Raw genomic sequence first — 18,006 nt, forward strand, 5'->3', positions numbered from 1 at the left:
TGGGCTCTGACGGGGGAAGACTGAATTAAACATGAAGTCTGAAACTCCAGAGATGGGGGTGGGGCATCAGATCACATCTTTTCTGCAAAAATATCTTGTACTGACAATGGGATTGAAGAATACCCATATCTTCTCTGTGGCTCAATTTGCCCACTGGACCAAGTAGACACTAAGGCTAGGCTAGGCTAGGACTTGGCATCCCTCTTAACCGCAGAGGGACTGAGCAAGGCAGAGACTCCATCATTTATGGAAAAGAATTTATTTCCTATTTATACAATGTAAAAAAAAGTACCTTGGGTATAAAATCTAAATGTCTGAGGTGTGCTCAGTCAGGAGCCCAGAAAAGTCACTCTTTGCATCCTTCAATCATTAGTGTGCAGTGCAAACAGAGGCGGGGCTGGGAGCTGCTCCTGTACTAGGGTCAGTGGAAAGTTCCCTTGGGAAAAGCCACAGAGCCCTTAGTGAGGAAGAAGGCAGAGGGCGGGAGGGAACGGGGGTGGGACTGTGGCAGGAGGCTGGGAAGGGACGGCATTCAGGAGTCTGCACTGGGGACGCGTTAAGGTGCTGGAGGGCGGCGCCTCCTCTTCACCTGCTGCACACTGGCTGGCTGGGGCCTGTCCTCGGAATGTCAAGCTACTTCCTAGCACGCAGGGCCAACCGCCCCCTCTGCAGAGCCCCCAGTGTGACTTCTGTCAGGAAGGAAAGGCGTTCATCGATGTGACAGAAAACGGTCACCTTCGAACTTGCATGAACTCCATGCGCAGCCATAAAGAGTCCTGGTAGAAGCGAGGATCGCCCAGCCTCACAGCTGTCCGTTTGTAGAAATAACAGTACAACACCGCCGCTGTGGAAAATAAACAGGAAAGAAGAGTCAGGGATGCACCTGAGTGAGTGAGTGTTTCAGGGGAAGAACACGACCAGACGAGGCCAAGGGGCCCTGTCCCATGATTTCCCAGTGACTCCCAGAAAGGGCAGAGGGCAGTGGTCTCTCCTGGTCTTGGCATGGCTGTTCCACTCATCTCACGCTGGTTGTGATGGGCTGGGAAGCCAGGATCAAGGCCCTCGCTGCCAGAGCCACAAATGGGGCCAAAGTGAGGCCTGAGGTTGCTGTGGTTCTTACCTAACCTCTGGAATACAAACAATGTTTGAAGTCCATCTGTCCAGACAAAGCAGTTGGAGTTTTTCCAGCGTAAGTTCTGAAGGAGACAAGAGTAGACAGAGAAAAGTGAATGGCCAGATGAGGCCCTGACATCTCCAGCCTGGTGAGCTGCAGAGATGCTGCTTCATTTAGTATCGGGCTAATCTCATCGTCTTCTTTCTTTCCACAGCCAAAGGAGTGTTTCTCAAACAAGCTTCAACAAGTCCCCTTGTGTTTTGCTGCAGAGGAAGTAATTCTTTTAACCCTGAGGGAGTAAGTCTGAACTAAGCCATTTATTTCCTTTCATCCCATTGCCTTGGCCAATGAGAAATGATACACATTATCTCAGGAGTTCAGCATGGTCAGTGTCTTGCCTTGGAAATCTGAGGCTTGGTTCCTGTCAGATAAAGGCTTGGTGCCCTCAGGGTTTAATCAGATTAGCAGCTTCACAGTACAAAGCCAGGACTATTTTGGCTCTAGGAACCTGAGCAGAGACAATCCTCTCTGGGAAGCACCTTGAGACTTTGGCACTGTGCTTCTTCTCCCCTGTGAGTTCTTGTTCTCTCTGGGGAATCACAGGGCAACCTAATGGGAGGTTTAGTCTGAGAAGGTGCCTTTAGTAAAGAAATGCCTGGGGATCCCTGAGGTTTTAATGTGTTCCATTAAATGAGTGCAAAGAAACACATGAGATGCCCACAGAGAAGAATCTGTGGAGCAGAAGAAATCTGAAGGAATTCCCTGGTGGCCCAGTGGTTAGGACTCTGCACTTCCAATGCAGAGAGAATGGGTTTGATCCCCGGTCAGGAAACTAAGAGCCCATAAGTCACTAGGTACGGCAAAAACAAAACAAAACAAAACATGAAAAACAAAAAAGAAATCTGAAACCACAAAAACACAGGCTTCGAGGACTATGTTAGAACGAGAGGCTCGTTCTCCTAATGTAAGCGATGGGGACACAGCAGAAGACTTGTGGCACTCCTGCCTGGCTATTTCCCATGGGACACTGATGCCTAAGGATACCCTGTATCAACACGCACCTGCCCAAACAGCTAATGATGGTACAGATTCAATTTCCTGTTTTAACCTGCAGGTCTTCAGGGGCAAAATGAATCAAATGTTCCACAAGTGCCCCTCGACTCCTGGATAAGGCTGTTCTTCAACACATAAGGTTGAGAAAAAGTGCCTTATGAAATTCTCATGTGTCGAGCTCCAGGTTGGACTACATTCATTTCACCTGTTTCTTATCAAGGATTCTGTGAGATAAACATCCAGAGATGCTGGGTTCCCACAGATAAAACATTCCAAGTCCTCCAAGGACTCAGAGCCTCCCTCTTACCATGACCCAGACATGAAGAGAGATGCTCAGGGCGAAGTACACAGCTGTCAGGATGATGGTCCCTTTGAACTTATGGAAGAGGAGGTTGACCAGGCCAGCCTGGAAGACGAAGGTGTTGAAGAACATGAGGAAAATGATGATGATGTTGAAGAGGATTGCGATATCCTGGATGCTGCAAACATGGAAAACAAAAGGACAGCCAAATGGAGGCCTGGGGAGCACCCGAGTTGGCCCTGAGTCCTGAGGGACACCATGAGGTCTGTCCTTGCCTCTGAAACCCCCCAGAGGTAGTGTGGGTTTTGAACCCCAAGTGACATGAAATTAAAACTACCCGCTACCTGTTGGTCCCATCAGTTGAGTTGCAGTCTACGGACAAGGCTTTCCTGCTGACACTCCCAACTCAACAAGCCTCCGAGGCACCTGTGAGAAGCAGCTAGTTTCCTCCCTGTATCCAGAAAATGCCAGCCCTGTCAAATAACCTGACAGGCACCCAAATAACCTGGTGCCTAGTGCCATTCAAGTGTTGGTTCAAATGTCCCCTCTTCAGAAACTTTTCTTTCACCCCACTACCTTCTTCTCCCCATTCCACATACTTTGTCTACTGTGTAACATTTATTACTATTTGAAGTTATTAAAATGTTTGTTGTCTCTCTCCACTAGAATGGAAATCCCATCAAACAGAACTTGTCAGGTCCACCACTGCAGCTACAGCACTGTCTGGTAGGTTGATGAACATCTGCTGAGTGAAGACAGGGTCTAAAATTGTGGTTTTCTGTTTAGAACTTGCCTCATGGAGACTAAAAATCACTGTGGACGAAAAATGACAATAGCTTCCATCCTCTGGGATACATATATGTTATCAATATGGTTATTCTGGAAATTTCCTGGTGGTTCAGTGGTTATGAATCTGTCTTCCAGTGCAGGGGATGCAGGTTTAATCCTGGTCAGGGAACTAAGATCCCACATGCCACAGGGCAACTAGAGAGCCCGTGCTGCAATGAAAACCCAGAACAGCCAAAAAAAAACCCATTATTTTTACTCAGGGCCAGGTCAGTGAAAATGCCAAGTCTTAACCCCTGGACCACCAGGAAGTCCCTGATAACCCCTTTATCTGACATTTTGCAACCCTGTTTCATGGCACTGTAAGACACTTTCTACTCACAGACGGAGATAATGACAGTGTCAACAATCTGACTCTCTTTTTCTATGTGCATTGCTTCCTGTGTCCCAAACCCTTGTTAGAAGTATATCAAAGCAGAAGTATCAAAACAGTGTATCCTGTGACATGTCTATGGACCATGGAGTACCCAAGACAAACTGCAATTTTATTTCCCCTGATCGGGGCTTCTGAAATGATTGGGTTGAGCTGCACAGTCCCACTCACATGAAGAGCACCAGCTGTATGACTGGAGCCATTCGGAGTAGCTCAGAGAAGGAATTGACAAAGAGGTCATAGGACAGCAGCAGGAACTGCAGGGAGAGCACCAGGCTGTAGTTACTGGTCTGGAGCATCTTCCTTCTGCTCTCTTGTGCCTCCAAGGGCACATTCCACAGTTCCTCAGAAAACAACTACTGGTCCTCCCCCAGGCACTGAGTTCTTCAGAAAGGCAGCTGCTTCCCTTGCTCTAAGACAAGGGTCGGTTAAAGCCAAAAAAAAGAAGAGAAAGAGAGGTTAGAAATTCAACAGTACAATAAATATTTACTTAGGACCTACTATATGCCAGGCACCATTCTAGGTGCTTGTGATACATTGATGACAAAACCACCAACAAAAAACAACTAGTCATTCCTTCCAGGGACCCTCACCCTCAAACCTGTCTCCGTGCCTGGAACCCTCTAAATGTAGAGCTCTTTCTAACCAGTTTTGAGTCCAAAGGAATCTAGGGAAAATACACAAAGTGACTGTCTGGTCATATAGCGATAATAATTCTAATTGCAGAAGCAAATCTTTGTATTTCACTTATAATTTTAAGCAGAACATTATTTAAATCTCTCCATTACCCTTGAGGTGGAAGACACACTATTACTCTCTCCATTATATAGAGGGGACAATTGAAGCCCAGGTAGGTAAAACAATTTGTCCAACGTCATATCGCTAGTAATTGGCAGGGCTAGCATTCAGATCGAGGCAGTCTGGGTCTGGAGTCTGAGGGCTTAACTACTGCACAAAGCTGCTTCTTACAAAACTGACAGGTTTACACGCAACTAGGCAGGAAAGGGCTTCCCAGGTGGTTCAGTGGTAAAGAATCCACCTGCCGATGCAGGAGACGTAGGTTTGATCCCTGGGTTGGGAAGATCCCCTGGAGGAGGAAATGGCAACCCGCTCCAGTATTCATGCCTGGAAAATTCAATGGACAGAAAAGCCTCGTGGCTACAGTCCATGGGGTCACAAAGAGTCAGACACAACTGAGCATGCACACAGGCAGGAAAAACATGGGCAGAGAAGTGGTTAATGGTTTAGGCAGAAAAAGCTGAGAGGAAATAGTGCTCTTCTAACGTTAAAGATTATGGTAGCGACACAATGGCACCAGGTAAGGGAAGCTGGGCCTTTATTTTCATTTATTCCAAGACAAAGAAGCTGCTCTGGGGTTGTCCTATGACCCTCTCCAGCTGGATCAAATCCATAAGCAAATTTCAAAATGTTTTGAAGTGTTACAGAATGACTAAATCAACATCTGTAAAATGTTACTTTACAAACTCTGCATATTTACTTCCTTATTTAATCCTATATCCATTTTAAGAACTAGCTGTTATTATGCTTATAGCCCCACTTTACACAGAGGCTCTGAGAAGTTGCAGAACTTCGTCCACCTCACCTAATGAAGTCCCACTGAGGATGTACAATGTGGTTTTTCTCTGAGCCGAGTTTCCTTATTCATCAAATAACACTGATAGTATCACCTATGTACCCACACCATGATAAACTTGTCAACCAAGATAAATTCCTTTAGTCCTCGAAAGTACTCTGCAAGATGGGAAAGAATTATCCGCATTCTACAGGCAAGGACAGTGTCAGAGTTCAGGCCGTTCCTCCAGGATTCACAACTAAGTGTGATACGAAAGCCCTTGCCCTTAACCGCTACTTCACAGGCCGCCACAGAAGGCTATTGTGAGGCTCCGTTAAAAAGAACCGTTCACCGCCATCACCAGGGAAGGATGACCATCATCTAGGGCTAGCGTAGCGGTGATTTCGAAAGGTAATGAAGCAGTTCGGTCTTCTCACCCCTATTCGCCGCGTTCCCTCGGTAGAGCAGAGCAATTTTCCCCACCCGTCCCAACCCACTTTTAAATGGGACTGCCTTAGCGAAAAACCAAAACCAAAGCAATTAACAACGAAATTCCGACTTCTGGCCTCTTTACACACTCCTCAACAAGGACTCACCTCAGAGGCCCAACGTCGGTTGTCATGGGGATACCACCCTGGATTCCGGAAACCGGCTTTAAACTCCGGAAGTAGATGGCGGACGCGGGCTCAGCCTGCGCCGTGCTACACGCTTGTCCTCGGCTTTCTCTCCCGCTCTATGGCCGACTCGGCCGCCATGTTTGGGCCCCCGCTTTCCTGGGCTCGCCTCTCTCCAGGCCTTCCCAGCGTCGCCGTGGCCTGTTCCAGGGCTCCTAGATCCGGCCAAGGCCTCCCGTTCACCCCGCGCGCCGCCTTGCGGAGGGCCAGCCCCTGGCCAGAGGCTTCGCCTTGGCCCGAACATTTCCGCTTCAGCGGAATCGTGGGGCTGAGGGTGAGGACAGGGCCGACCCGTGACGGCGTTCCTGGTCCCCGGTACCTCGGGGTTAGGGAAGAAACGCCCGCCGAAGAACTGGAGTTGGGGGTCAGCGCCTTGGCGCCCGAGAGCTGGAGACCCCCGAGATCCGGGACTTCATTTCCCAGGTGGCCACGCGCGCGACCGGAAGTATACGCGCCTATAAGAGGACAATGCGCCCCTAGCTTTTCGGTTGTAGCGCAGCGGTGCCTGGTGGTCGAGAGTGTTGCCGAGAGTCTGTCACTGCATCTTTCAGGAGCCTCGGGAGCAGCGGCTCCGGCGCGGGTTGGCAAGAGACGGGTCTCGGAGACCCCAGTCCCCTTGCGTCCCACTGTGGTTCGGGGGTGAGAAACAGCCCGGGCTGGGAGTTCAGGGACCTGGGTTCGAGTGCTAGCTCTGCTACTACCTCGTTTCGCGCTGTTACGACCCCTCTCTCTAAGTTTTCTCTCCTAGGAAATGGACACCATTCTCCATGCTCTTCCTTCCGCAGGTGGTGGTTGTAAAGCACGAAAACTTTTCAGAAGTCGCAGTCAGCAGGCGGAGCCTACCTTTTCACCCAAGGTTCAGTTGAGTTCAGTCGCTCAGTCGTGTCCGACTCTGCGACCCCATGAACCGCAGCACGCCAGGCCTCCCTGTCCATTACCAGCTCCCGGAGTTTACTCAAACTCCATTGAGTCGGTGATGCCAAGGTTAGCTGGGACCAAGGTGGTCCCGGCGGCGGGCGAGTCAAGGATCAGCCCCTGGGTTCCTAGAACCCTTTTCTGGACACTTGGGTCAGACCAGAGCACCGTGCGAAGGGCGTCCCTGTAATCACTCTGCCGCTCAGGAGGGCCTTGCTTATTTATTTCCTGCCTGGTATTTAAGGCCTCTCACTCCTGAGTCCCTGACTTTAAGGAAGCTCCGTTTGGAAGTGAGGCGTCCTTGGAGCCGAGGGGGGAGTCAACCTGGAGTCTTTTACCAGCCCTGCCACTCACCTTGGCCGAGTCACTTTAATAGTTTGGGCCCCAGTATTTTTAATCTGTAAGATAAAAATTAAGGATTTGAGCTCTAACGCTGGGTCTCAAGATTCCTAAAGCCCCCCACCATTCATCTGAAAAGTGGGAGAGCAGCCAACAGCCTTCCTATGCCTTGATCTATTTAAACTTCTAAGTGCTTGTGGGTTTCCCTAAGACTAGGGCTGAGTAGGATATACCCATTTTCTGCCCCAGGGCTTGATCTGTTTTAGTGCAGCCTGGGAGAATCTTTTTTGCTTAGGGATTTAGGTTGGAGAGTACAACTCCTTAGATCAGGGTCAACAAACATGACCCACAGGCCAAATCTGGCTGGCCTGAATGGGTTTTACATTTTTCAGTGATTGAAAAGAAAAGGATATTTTGTGACGTGGAAATGATATAAAAACTGAAATTTCAGTGTCCATAGTTTTTTGAACACAGCCTGTACATTTGTGAAAGTATTGTTTATGACTACTTTTGCAGTATATCAAGAGTTGATAGCACAGTTATGACAAACCATATGGCCTGCAAAGTCTAAGATATTTACTATTCTCACACTTTACAGGACTTTGCGGACTTTTGTCTTCGAATGTGGCTCTACAAGTGCGGGCAGACTAGGAGCCTGCACACATCCTGAAATCTTAGCACATACTACTCTCTTGGAATAAATGAGAAGATAGTCTTAGCATTTGGATGGCAATTTTCACTGTGTTCTTTTTCTCTCCTTTTGCTCTCCATTTCAAGCAGAGGGAGGGCTCATCTGTGTACTCTGAGCAGTAAAACATTCCAGCCAGTCTGTCAGGAAAGTGTCCCTATTGTCTATTCCAAGTCTGTCCCAGAGCAGTAATCCAGGATCTCTTCTAGGGGGGCGGGTATGGTCCCTTTTGGATATTTTCTTTTTTCCTCTTACAAAGGGAAACAAATTTAAAAGTAGATACTAGCCAATGGACAGAGCCTGCTGATGGGGAGCCCGTTTGTGCTGACACTTCCCTGGCGCGGGGGGTGATTGAACATCTGGTGACCTGAAACTTCCACTGCTCTTACAGGAACGAAGGGGACACCTCTGAGGCTGGGTAGCAAATTGCTGAGTTTAGCAGCTGAGTCCAAAAGGTTCCAGGAAGCAAGTGGGATGATTTTCTCCCTCTAACCTCCTGGAAGCTTATATTTATTTTCCCCCCAGCACTCAAATCTTGCTTTCTCAGAGACTTCTGCCACCCTGGATCCCTTTGTGAGAGCTCCACAGGTGTTTCTGGTTAGGTGGACACCTGGCATCGAGACAGCTGGCACGACATGGAATCGGGACCACTGAGAGGCTTGGGCGGCCATAAGAGCCATGGGCTTCAGGGTTTCGTTAGTAGTTAGGATGAAATGCTGTAATACTACTAAGAAAATTTTAATAATTTACAATGTCCTTAATGTATTTTCTCACTTGATCCTCTGGCAACTTGTGATCAAATTAAAAACATGGGGTTTGAAATGGAAATAACCCCTCACAGGATTGTCAAGAGGAGAACATGGGATCAATCATGTGTCTTAAGGTTGTGGTGTGATGTCTGTTCATAGCTGCCTTTCAGTAAGTTACATCCTGTTGCCATGGTTTTCTTTCGGATGAGAAGACAGTCCTTCAGATGTTAAGTGATTTGCTCAAGGAGCCTCAGAGCCTAAGAATTGGAGTCCAGGCCACTACTCTGTCAGCTTGTCACTGGGTATAAAAGTGAGGGTCAAATGTTTTATCTCTTTGGGAGTTCTTGGCAATTTTAGGGGCCTCTTCTTGTGTTAGCTGGTTCCAGTTGAGGAACCTCAAGTTCCGGAAGCCATGTGTCACCTTGGCCTGACTCCTCAGGGACAGTGTGCCTGCCTTGAGAGCTGTTTTCATGCTGAAAGCAGGGGCATCCTGTGGCTTTGCAGATTGCCTGCCAACCCTCATGCCCACTTGCCTGGCTTTTAAGAGCAGCTGCTTAGGGGGCTAGGCATTCACCATGCCTGAAACCAGAGTTGGTTTCTGAGTTATCAGGTATATGCGGAAACCTCAAAATAAATTCTTTGCTTTCTAGATCATGAGTTCTTGCTTCCTCTTTTCTCCTCTGGACTTTCCCTAGAGAAGAGAAAGCAGAAGTTGTAGGTCTAGGGACCAGCTACAGGCTTTTGTCCAATTCAAGATGTGGAGTATGGGGACTGGAACGAAGACCCCATCTCACCTTCCCATGGGTAGAGGTCACTATCTAGGGAAGAACTCTGCTGTGGAAGTGGGATCCTATAACAGTTTTTCCCAGGTGGCCTGATAATAGTGTGGAGACTGTGAATTTTGCCTCTTTATGTTAGAACGGAAGGCTTGGGCATTTGTATTATCTAGCCTGGATTTTGACTTCTGCCCTTTCTTTTTGTGAGGAGTGGAAGTATAATTCTTTACCTCTGGTCCTGTGAGGGGACACCCATCCTAGGGCTCTGGACTCAGCATCCGGCCACTGCAGAGGAGCCCTCTCTCCAGGGCCAGCCCTGGGGCTGAGCTGGCTGCACTGCACACTGCCAGGTGCTGGGGTGGCACCTCACTCTCACTCATTGTTCATAACCAGAGATGGGGTCCAGCATGCCATCAAGGCTTCATGGGACAGTGCCCAGGCTGATGGCAGGGGAACCACCCTTCCGGCCAAGAACAAGGTCAATGTTACCTCCTCTGGCTGGGGTGTGGGGTGCACCCGAGCCAGCAGGGGTGTGTGATTTCCCCTTCCTCTAGGGCTGCCTGGTCAGAATGGCCGTGGGATGGTTTTACCTGTCTGTCCTGGCACTGTGCTCCCTGGGCTCGATGTGCATCCTCTTCACCATCTACTGGATGCGGTACTGGCATGGTGGCTTCGCCTGGGATGGCAGCATGCTCATGTTCAACTGGCACCCGGTGCTCATGGTTACAGGCATGGTGGTGCTCTACAGCGCTGGTGAGTACAGGTCGGCAGCGGACACGTGGTGGGGCCCAGGCCCGTGTGGGGCAGCGCTCCCCCTGTCCATCCTGGCCTTTGTTACTGTCAGGTTCAGGGCTGTGAGGGAGGGATGGGATGCGGTGGGTTGTCTCTGGGCCCAGCTGACATTTGGAGGAAGAAGTCTTGAGAACTGAGACATCTGAGAAGGGCAGCTCCATGGATGTTCTTAGGCAGGGGTTTGCACATTTCCTGTTAAAGGCCAGGTAGGAAATATTTTAGACTTTGCAAGCCCTGTGATCTGTATTGCAACTACTCAGCTCTGCTATTGTTTTGTGAGTGACCAGAGACATCACAGAAACGTGTGTGGCCATGTTCCAATAAAACTATTTATAGTGGTGGGAGGAGGAGAGAAATAGGTGAGGAAGAGGAAGAGGTACAGAGTTCCAGTTGCAGAATAAATGAGTCATAGGTACAGTGTGGAAATGAGAGTTAATTATTATATAATATCTTTGCTTGGTGACAGATCATAACTGTCACAGTGATCATTTTGAAATGTACAGAAATATTGAATCACTGTGTTATGTAACAGGAAGTAACATAGTGCTGTGTAGGTCAATTATATTTCAAAAACAAACAAACTCATAGTAAGAGTAAAAGAGATCAGATTTGTGGAGTAAGGGGTCCGGAGAAGGCGATGGCACCCCACTCCAGTACTCTTGCCTGGAAAATCCCATGGATGGAGGAGCCTGGTAGGCTGCAGTCCATGGGGCCGAAAAGAGTCGGACATGACTGAGCAACTTCCCTTTCACTTTTCACTTTCATGCACTGGAGAAGGAAATGGCAACCCACTCCAGTGTTCTTGCCTGGAGAATCCCAGGGACGGGGGAGCCTTGTGGGCTGCCATCTATGGGGTTGCACAGAGTCGGACACGACTGAAGCGACTTAGCAGCAGCAGAGGTGAGGGGTGGAGGGGAGGGGGAATTGAATGAAGGTCATCAAAAGGCACAAACTTCCAGTTTTAAGATAAATAAGTATTAGGGATATAATGTACCACATGATCTATATAGTTTTTAACACTGCTGTGTGTTAAATATGAAAGTTGTTCAGATAGTAAATCCACAGAGTTGTCATCACAAGAAAAAATTTTTTTCTATTTAATTCTGAATCTGTGTGAGAAGATGGAGGTTCACTAAACTTACTGTGGTCATCATTTCATGATGTGTGTGAGGCAAACCATGATGCTCCACACTGTTAGCTTATGCAGTGCTGTATTTCAGTTATATTTCAATAAAACTGGAAAATACCAGTAAAATTTTAAAAATTAGTGTCATTTAAAATATTATATGATTTAATTGATAATAGTCTCCATAAGCATTAATTACCTAGGATAAATTAACAAAAGCCACATTAGACTTCTACAGAGAAAAATATAAAACTGTATTGAGAGAAATTAAAGAAGCCTTAAATAAATGGAGGGATATACTGTGTAAGTAGTCTGGAAGACTAAACATTGAAAAGATTTAAGTTCCCCTGAAATTATTTCATAGGTTAATTTTAATTCCAAAGCCTCAGTGCTTATTTTTGTGAAAACTGACAATTCAATTATCTTGAAATGCAAAGGGCCAAGATTGATCAAGAAAGTTTTGAAAAAGAGCACAGTTGGAGAGCTGACTTGCCCATCTAGTCAGGGTTATTATAAAGCTGCTGTGATCAAGATAGTGAGGGGCCTACTGTATCACACAGGGCACTCTTCTCAATATTCTCTAATGGCCCTTAAGGGAAAAGGATCTAAAAAGGAGTGGAGATACATATATATGTATAACTGATTCACTTTGCTGCACACTGGAACTAACACAACATTGTAAATCAACTATCCTTGAGTAATATTAATAACAGTGTGGCCATGATAAGTGAATAGACAGGTGAGGAAAGGTGGCCCTGTAGAGCTGTGGGATAAGATGTTCTTTTCAATAAATGATGTTCAGGCAGTCATAAGGAGAAAAACCCCTTTATTCACAAAAACAGGCAGTGGCCTGGATCTGTCCTGTGAGTGGTAGCCTGCCAAGCATGCTCTAGGAAGTGGGAAGGTGAAGCCCCTCACGGCACAGTCAGGTCTCGACATGAGGGATCTGCTCACTCCTGCCGGACCAGCCTTGCTTATCCCGTGTGTTCACAGCTGGGCTTGGGGCCCAGGTCAGTCTTCCTCTCTCCACTTCTAAAATGGGAATTACAGTGACATTGATAAATAGCAGCTTGCCCTGTGTACTTGATGATATCATCCTGTTTTGTTCTTCAGTCCAGTTGCTCAGTCGTGTCCGCCTCTTTGTGACCCCATGAATCGCAGCACGCCAGGCCTCCCTGTCCATCACCAACTCCCGGAGTTCACCCAAACTCACATCCATCGAGTTGGTGATGCCATCCAGCCATCTCATCCTCTGTCGTCCCCTTCTCCTCCTGCCCCCAATCCGTCCCAGCATCAGAGTTTTTTCCAATGAGTCAACTCTTAGCATGAGGTGGCTAAAGTATTGGAGTTTCAGCTTTAGCATAAGTCCTTCCAATGAACACCCAGGACTGATCTCCTTTAGAATGGACTGGTTGTATCTCCTTGCAGTCCAAGGGACTCTCAAGAGTCTTTTCCAACACCACAGTTCAAAAGCATCAATTCTTCGGCGCTCAGCTTTCTTCACAGTCCAACTCTCATTTCCATACATGACAGCTTGTGAGGTGGGCTCTATTGTCTCCATTTTACAGATGAAACTGAGATTTAGAAAGAAGATGCCAGGTAGCTGAGAGGTGGAGCCGGGATTTGGACCTCGGTTATCTAACCTTAAAACTTGTGTCCTTGACAGCTCACTTCAGTTGTGAGAGTTCTTCCAGTTAGATGAAATAATGAATGTGATACTGCTTTTCAACCTGTATATAAAAATGCATACACCTGGCATATATTATACCATCAGTTCAGTTGCTCAGTCGTGTCCAACTCTTTGTGACCCCATGGACTGCAGCATGCCAGGCTTCCCTGTCCAGACCACCAGGGAATTTCCTAAATTGAAGTACTGTTGTTGTTTAGTCACTAACTTACGGACTGTAGCCTGCCATTCTCTTCTGTCCATGAGATTTCCCAGGCAAGAATAGTGGAGCGGGTTTCCATTTCCTTCTCCAGGGGATCATCCTGACCCAGGGATCAAAGCCACGTCTCCTGCATTGGTGGGAGGATTCTTTACCACTGAGCCACCTGGGAAGTCCAAAAAATTGAAGTATAGTTGATTTACTAGGATAAATTAACAAAAGCCACATAAGACTTCTACAGAGAAAAAAATAAAACTGTATTGAGAGAAAGAAGCCTTAAATAAATAAATTACGTTAGTTTCCAGTATACACTGATTCAGTTTTATATAGAGTGTGTGTATATATATACACACACACATATATTCTTTTCCATTATAGTTTATTACAAGATAGTGAATATAGTTCCCTGTGTTACCCAGGAGGATCTTACTATTTATCTATTTTATATGTAGTAGTCTGTGTCTGCTAATCCCAAACTCCTAGTTTCTCCCTCCTCCCGCCCCTCCCCTTTATCATGGTCCCTTCTCCCCCTTCATGGCTGATGGCTGCACTAGAAGTGATGCCAGGATGGAAGATGCTGGAGAGTTGATACTGGTGTCCTAGCACTTCCTGCTCCTTGTTGGGAAGCTGTTTGGGATCATGGCAGGGTGACTCCCCTGATGCTTGGATGAGCAAGAGGGGAAGAGGCCGAGCCCTGGGACTGCTCTCTCCGACAGCATCGCTGGTCTACCGCCTGCCCCAGTCATGGGTAGGGCCCAGGCTGCCCTGGAAATCCGGCCACGCAGCCATGCACCTGCTGGCCTTCCTCCTGACTGTGCTGGGGCTGCACGCGGTCTTTGAATTTCACAACCACGCAAAGATCCCCCACCTCTACTCCCTGCACAGCTGGCTGGGCATCACCACCGTCTTCCTCTTCGCTTGCCAGGTGGGTACTCTGTCCTCCTTGGGTTCCCGTTGGCTGCCTACTCCGGCTGGGGCTTCCCTCGCATCAGCACCAAATCTTCCTTCTGCTCAGTGCCTGGAGACAGTGTGGCAGGGCGCATGCTGTAGGATTGGCAGTTGGAGGGGCTCTGGGAGGCTGGTGGTTCTCCCATTCACCCTGTTCCATTCTCATCCCTCACACCACCCACTGTGGTCCTGGAGCGCTCTGAGCTAACTCGATCACAGTACGTACCAGGCTGACTCTAAGTCACCTTTTCCACTCCCCTTTTCTGTGAACCAGAAGCAATTTGAGCAGTAGTATCCACATCCTGATTGTAGCCATGTATGAATTGGGAGTTTTGTGAGCCAGGATAGGAAGGAAGCAGAGACAAATGAGGAGGGCTGGGTTTGCGGGAGGGTGGGGGTGTAGCCAGGCTTTTCATGTATGTGACATTCCTGTTTGTGTCAGATCACAGGGAGGAGGCTGCAGTGCCTGGCGGGAGGGTTGAGCTGTGAGAGAGGGGCCAGGGTTCATTGGCAAGCAGGGGGTGCTGACGGGCGGTGTGACCCGGCATGCCTTTGGTCACACGCAATACAGTCAGGTATTTCCTGTGTCCACAGTGGTTCCTGGGCTTCTCAGTCTTCCTGCTGCCCTGGGCATCCATGTGGCTGCGCAGCCTCCTGAAACCCATCCACGTCTTCTTTGGAGCCTCCATTCTCTCTCTGGCCATTGCGTCTGTTGTTTCTGGCATTAACGAGAAGCTTTTCTTCAGTTTGTGAGTGGGGGGGGCGTGTGTGGGACCTCCAACTGTAAGGTAGGGGGCAGGAATAGGGTCTTCAAAAGATGGGTCATAGGACCCGTCTGAGGGAGGGAAGCCTTTGGGGTTGAGCTCGTTCCTGATCTGGAAGGTAATGGACTCATCTTTCTTTAGGCTGAGATTGGTAAACTGGTCGCCAAATACTTACCCAGCATCAAAGTGATTTAGAACCTACTCTGGCAGAAACTATTCTAAACGTCTCAAATTTAATCCTCCAAGTGCCCTATAGCGTTGGTAATGTTGTCCTTGCCACGTATGAATTAGGGAACGGAGGCACAGAGAGGTTTAGCAATGTGCCAGTAAGTGGCAGAGCTTTGAGTTAGGGGACTAGAGCTCGTACACCTAACCACTACCGTTCTCCATTTGGGGAGGGAGTTGGGGTGCAATGAAGAGCAGACAAGATTTGAGGTCAGACCTGGGTATAGATCTTGGCTGTGCCGTTTCCTAGTTGTGTACCTCAGGACGAGTTCATGTCATGTCTGGGAGCTTCAGCTTCCTCAAGGGTAGACAGCATTCTGCAGACACTAGTCATGGCAGAGACTTAGAAAGTATGTTAATATTCCAGGTTGCAGCGGGCCCTGGGAAGTCTTTCTTATCCTCTGTTAGTGGCATTGGGTCCCACATTGGGCAAAAACAGGTAGAAAAGTTTCTCAAGGGCCCGCATTGTTTTGTCATTCTCAGGAAAAATGGCACCAAGACATACTCCAACTTGCCCAGTGAGGCTGTCTTTGCAAACTGCGCTGGGATGCTGGTGGTGGTCTTCGGGCTGCTGGTGCTCTATATCCTGCTGGCTTCATCTTGGAAACGCCCAGAGCCAGGGATGCAGGCTGAGAGAGAGGTATGGGGTCTTGGTCTCCTGTTGCAGGTTGGGGTAGGGCCGGGTCCGAGGGGTCAGCCAGTAGAGGCTTGGGCTTTGCCAGGAAGACCAACCCAGTAACGTGGTGGGAAACAAGTAGCTTGAAGGTGGGGTTCGGCTGGCTGATGGGGAGCACCAGAGTGAACCCAGCGCTTCCTGTCATGGCCAGTGCAGCTGCTCCTAGGGCCCTGTCCGCTGGGGGAGCAGGGGCTTCCTCCCCTCCCCAGATGGCTGTGGTCTCACGGGGAAGTGTGGCTTTACCTTCCCCAAGGAAGGGCTGTAGTGTGAGGAGGAGGTATGCTGATTTCTGCTTCTCCAGCTTCAGAGCTCATCTAGTGGGATGGGAGCCTTCCTCGTGGGTGTGTGGTGACCGGTTGAGGGCTTGGGACATTTTGCCTGTTCTCAGCCATGCAGGCACCTGAGGGATGGAGTGTGTCGGTTGAGGGACTCTGGGGCTTCCTTGAAAAGTGTGGTGGGTGGACTGGGGCTCACCCTGCAGGTTGGGGTCTGTCTGAGCAGCTCAGGCTTGGCGGGACTCCTGCAGGTCAGAGGCCATTTTGACACCTGCTTGTCTTTCCAGGCCCTGTTGCGTGGCAGGGAGTGAAGCAGGAAGGGACTCCCAGGAGCAGTCTGTGTGCAGTCTAAACTCCTTCCCGAAGCTCTGCTCTCGCTGGTTGTGGGCCCCGGTCTCCCCTTGCCTCTGGGTGGGCCTGCTCTCCCATAGCCTGCCCACGTGCTTTCCTTGGTGGCTTTGGCTTCTCTGCCCCTTCTTGGCATTGAATTCTCAGGTCATCTGTTTACCCCTGGCCTCCTTGCCCTGGCTGCTCATGCTGTTGCTGCTTGTATGAAGTCAAGTTCGCTTCCCCTCATACCCCTAAGGATGTGGTAGGGAATCCTGAGGACTCAGATAAGCTGGGAATTGAGTACCATCCACATTGTGAAGAGTGGGGGAGCCAGGGCTTCCGTTGGCGTTCCCCCGAAGTTGAGGCTGCTGCCCCGGCCAGGCTGCATCTGCTCTTGTAACCTCCCATCCAGCCCACCAGGACACGAGGCCGGGCGGGAACGCCAGAGGTGATGCTGGAAGGAGAGCGGGGACTGGCAGAGCCGCTTCTGCAGAAGAGAAGCTGAGGGCTGGCTGCTTGCTCCTCATTTCCCGTTGCTGCCTTCTGTGTCCACGTGTTCTGTGTGTCCTGCTAGCTGCTGCTGCGACTGGGGCCTGGATCCTGGCTCTTCCCTGTGACTGACATGCCTGTCATTGCCGCACAGCCCTACGTGACCTGCTCTTTTGAGAAGAGCCTGTCCAGCTCCTTGGAGTAGCAGACCTCCTTCCTTTTCCCTTACTGGGTCCAAGCTCGGCTGCCTGGCCCCAGGTGGGATCAGCCTTGGGCTGTCACCAGGGCCCTTGCCCAGCCATCTTCACTCTGCTGCTCACCATGAAACATGCCAGCGTTGTGGTGCACTGTACCCAGCAGAGCCCTGGAAGCCATGGCCACCCCCAGGGGCATCCCTTGCTGAGCATCCAAGTGCCTCACTTGCCCCTCCCACCCCTCCATGGCTGCTTGCCTAGCAGACAAGTCTCTGGTGTGACACAAGTGTGAGGTGTTGCTTTTCTCCCAGTGAGAGACTGGGGTGGCATTGCCCTCTGCACACAGGCCCTGCCAGGTCCCAGGCTCCATGCTGCTGTGCCTAGGTGACAAGCAGCAGGACACCTGGTGTCCTGATTTGTGGCAGATGGCAACAAGGCTGACTGTCCACCCCACCCCACGTGGCCAGATGCTGGCCAAAGGGCTGTGACTGAACCTCCCAAGCGGCTGAGACCCTCCAAAGGCACTGGGATGACTGCCAGGCACTCTGGTCACAAGACCAGCTCTCCCTTTTCTCCACGTGGGTAGGCGTTTGACTTATGAGGCTTGATTTTCATTAAATGTATTTTTAAGAATCAAAGCCTTCTGTGCTGAAATGACACTGTGACGTGATCTTGGGCCATTTGCAGAAGCCATGGGCTAGTACTGACCCAGACTTGGGGAGGGACAAACCCAAAGGCCCACATGACTCTTTTCCTGCAATTGCATGTGACTCTTGGTTCCTGAACTTGTCCTTAAAAGTAAATGGCCTTTGAGGATTTGGTTATCTTACCAGGAAGGAGCTGTTTCCTCTTTCATTTTCTGGAACACAAGACTCAAAAAGGCTTAAGTGATTTGCCTGA

At 49.3% G+C, this 18,006-nt stretch overlaps 2 protein-coding genes across 14 annotated transcripts; one reads left to right on the forward strand and one right to left on the reverse strand.

Annotated features, from left to right (window-relative positions):
* Positions 1-240: 240 nt before the first annotated feature.
* TMEM138 (transmembrane protein 138) lies at positions 241-6,115 on the reverse strand. Of its 5 annotated transcripts, XM_027532662.1 has the most exons (5): positions 5,857-6,115; positions 3,859-4,099; positions 2,475-2,646; positions 1,121-1,196; positions 241-844 (listed from the first exon to the last, which is right to left on the reverse strand). In XM_027532662.1, the coding sequence occupies exons 2-5, from the start codon at positions 3,984-3,986 to the stop codon at positions 732-734; spliced, it is 489 nt and encodes a 162-aa protein (XP_027388463.1). In that variant the 5' UTR covers positions 3,987-4,099; positions 5,857-6,115; the 3' UTR covers positions 241-731. The 5 variants fall into 5 exon arrangements, with proteins under 5 accessions (XP_027388463.1, XP_027388459.1, XP_027388461.1 ...); XM_027532658.1 differs by having other exon boundaries at positions 241-1,196; positions 5,857-5,945; XM_027532660.1 differs by lacking the exon at positions 3,859-4,099 and having other exon boundaries at positions 241-1,196; positions 5,857-5,939.
* On the forward strand, positions 5,970-17,744 carry LOC113886453 (cytochrome b ascorbate-dependent protein 3). Of its 9 annotated transcripts, XM_027532656.1 has the most exons (7): positions 6,435-6,573; positions 6,720-6,790; positions 9,956-10,154; positions 13,922-14,130; positions 14,748-14,902; positions 15,626-15,782; positions 16,836-17,744. In XM_027532656.1, the coding sequence occupies exons 3-7, from the start codon at positions 9,971-9,973 to the stop codon at positions 16,926-16,928; spliced, it is 798 nt and encodes a 265-aa protein (XP_027388457.1). In that variant the 5' UTR covers positions 6,435-6,573; positions 6,720-6,790; positions 9,956-9,970; the 3' UTR covers positions 16,929-17,744. The 9 variants fall into 9 exon arrangements, with proteins under 9 accessions (XP_027388451.1, XP_027388448.1, XP_027388458.1 ...); XM_027532657.1 differs by lacking the exons at positions 6,435-6,573; positions 6,720-6,790 and adding an exon at positions 6,265-6,357; XM_027532653.1 differs by lacking the exon at positions 6,720-6,790 and having other exon boundaries at positions 6,364-6,573.
* Positions 17,745-18,006: the final 262 nt, after the last annotated feature.

This window comes from Bos indicus x Bos taurus, chromosome 29, assembly GCF_003369695.1.
Source record: "Bos indicus x Bos taurus breed Angus x Brahman F1 hybrid chromosome 29, Bos_hybrid_MaternalHap_v2.0, whole genome shotgun sequence".
Taxonomy (NCBI): Eukaryota; Metazoa; Chordata; class Mammalia; order Artiodactyla; family Bovidae; genus Bos; species Bos indicus x Bos taurus.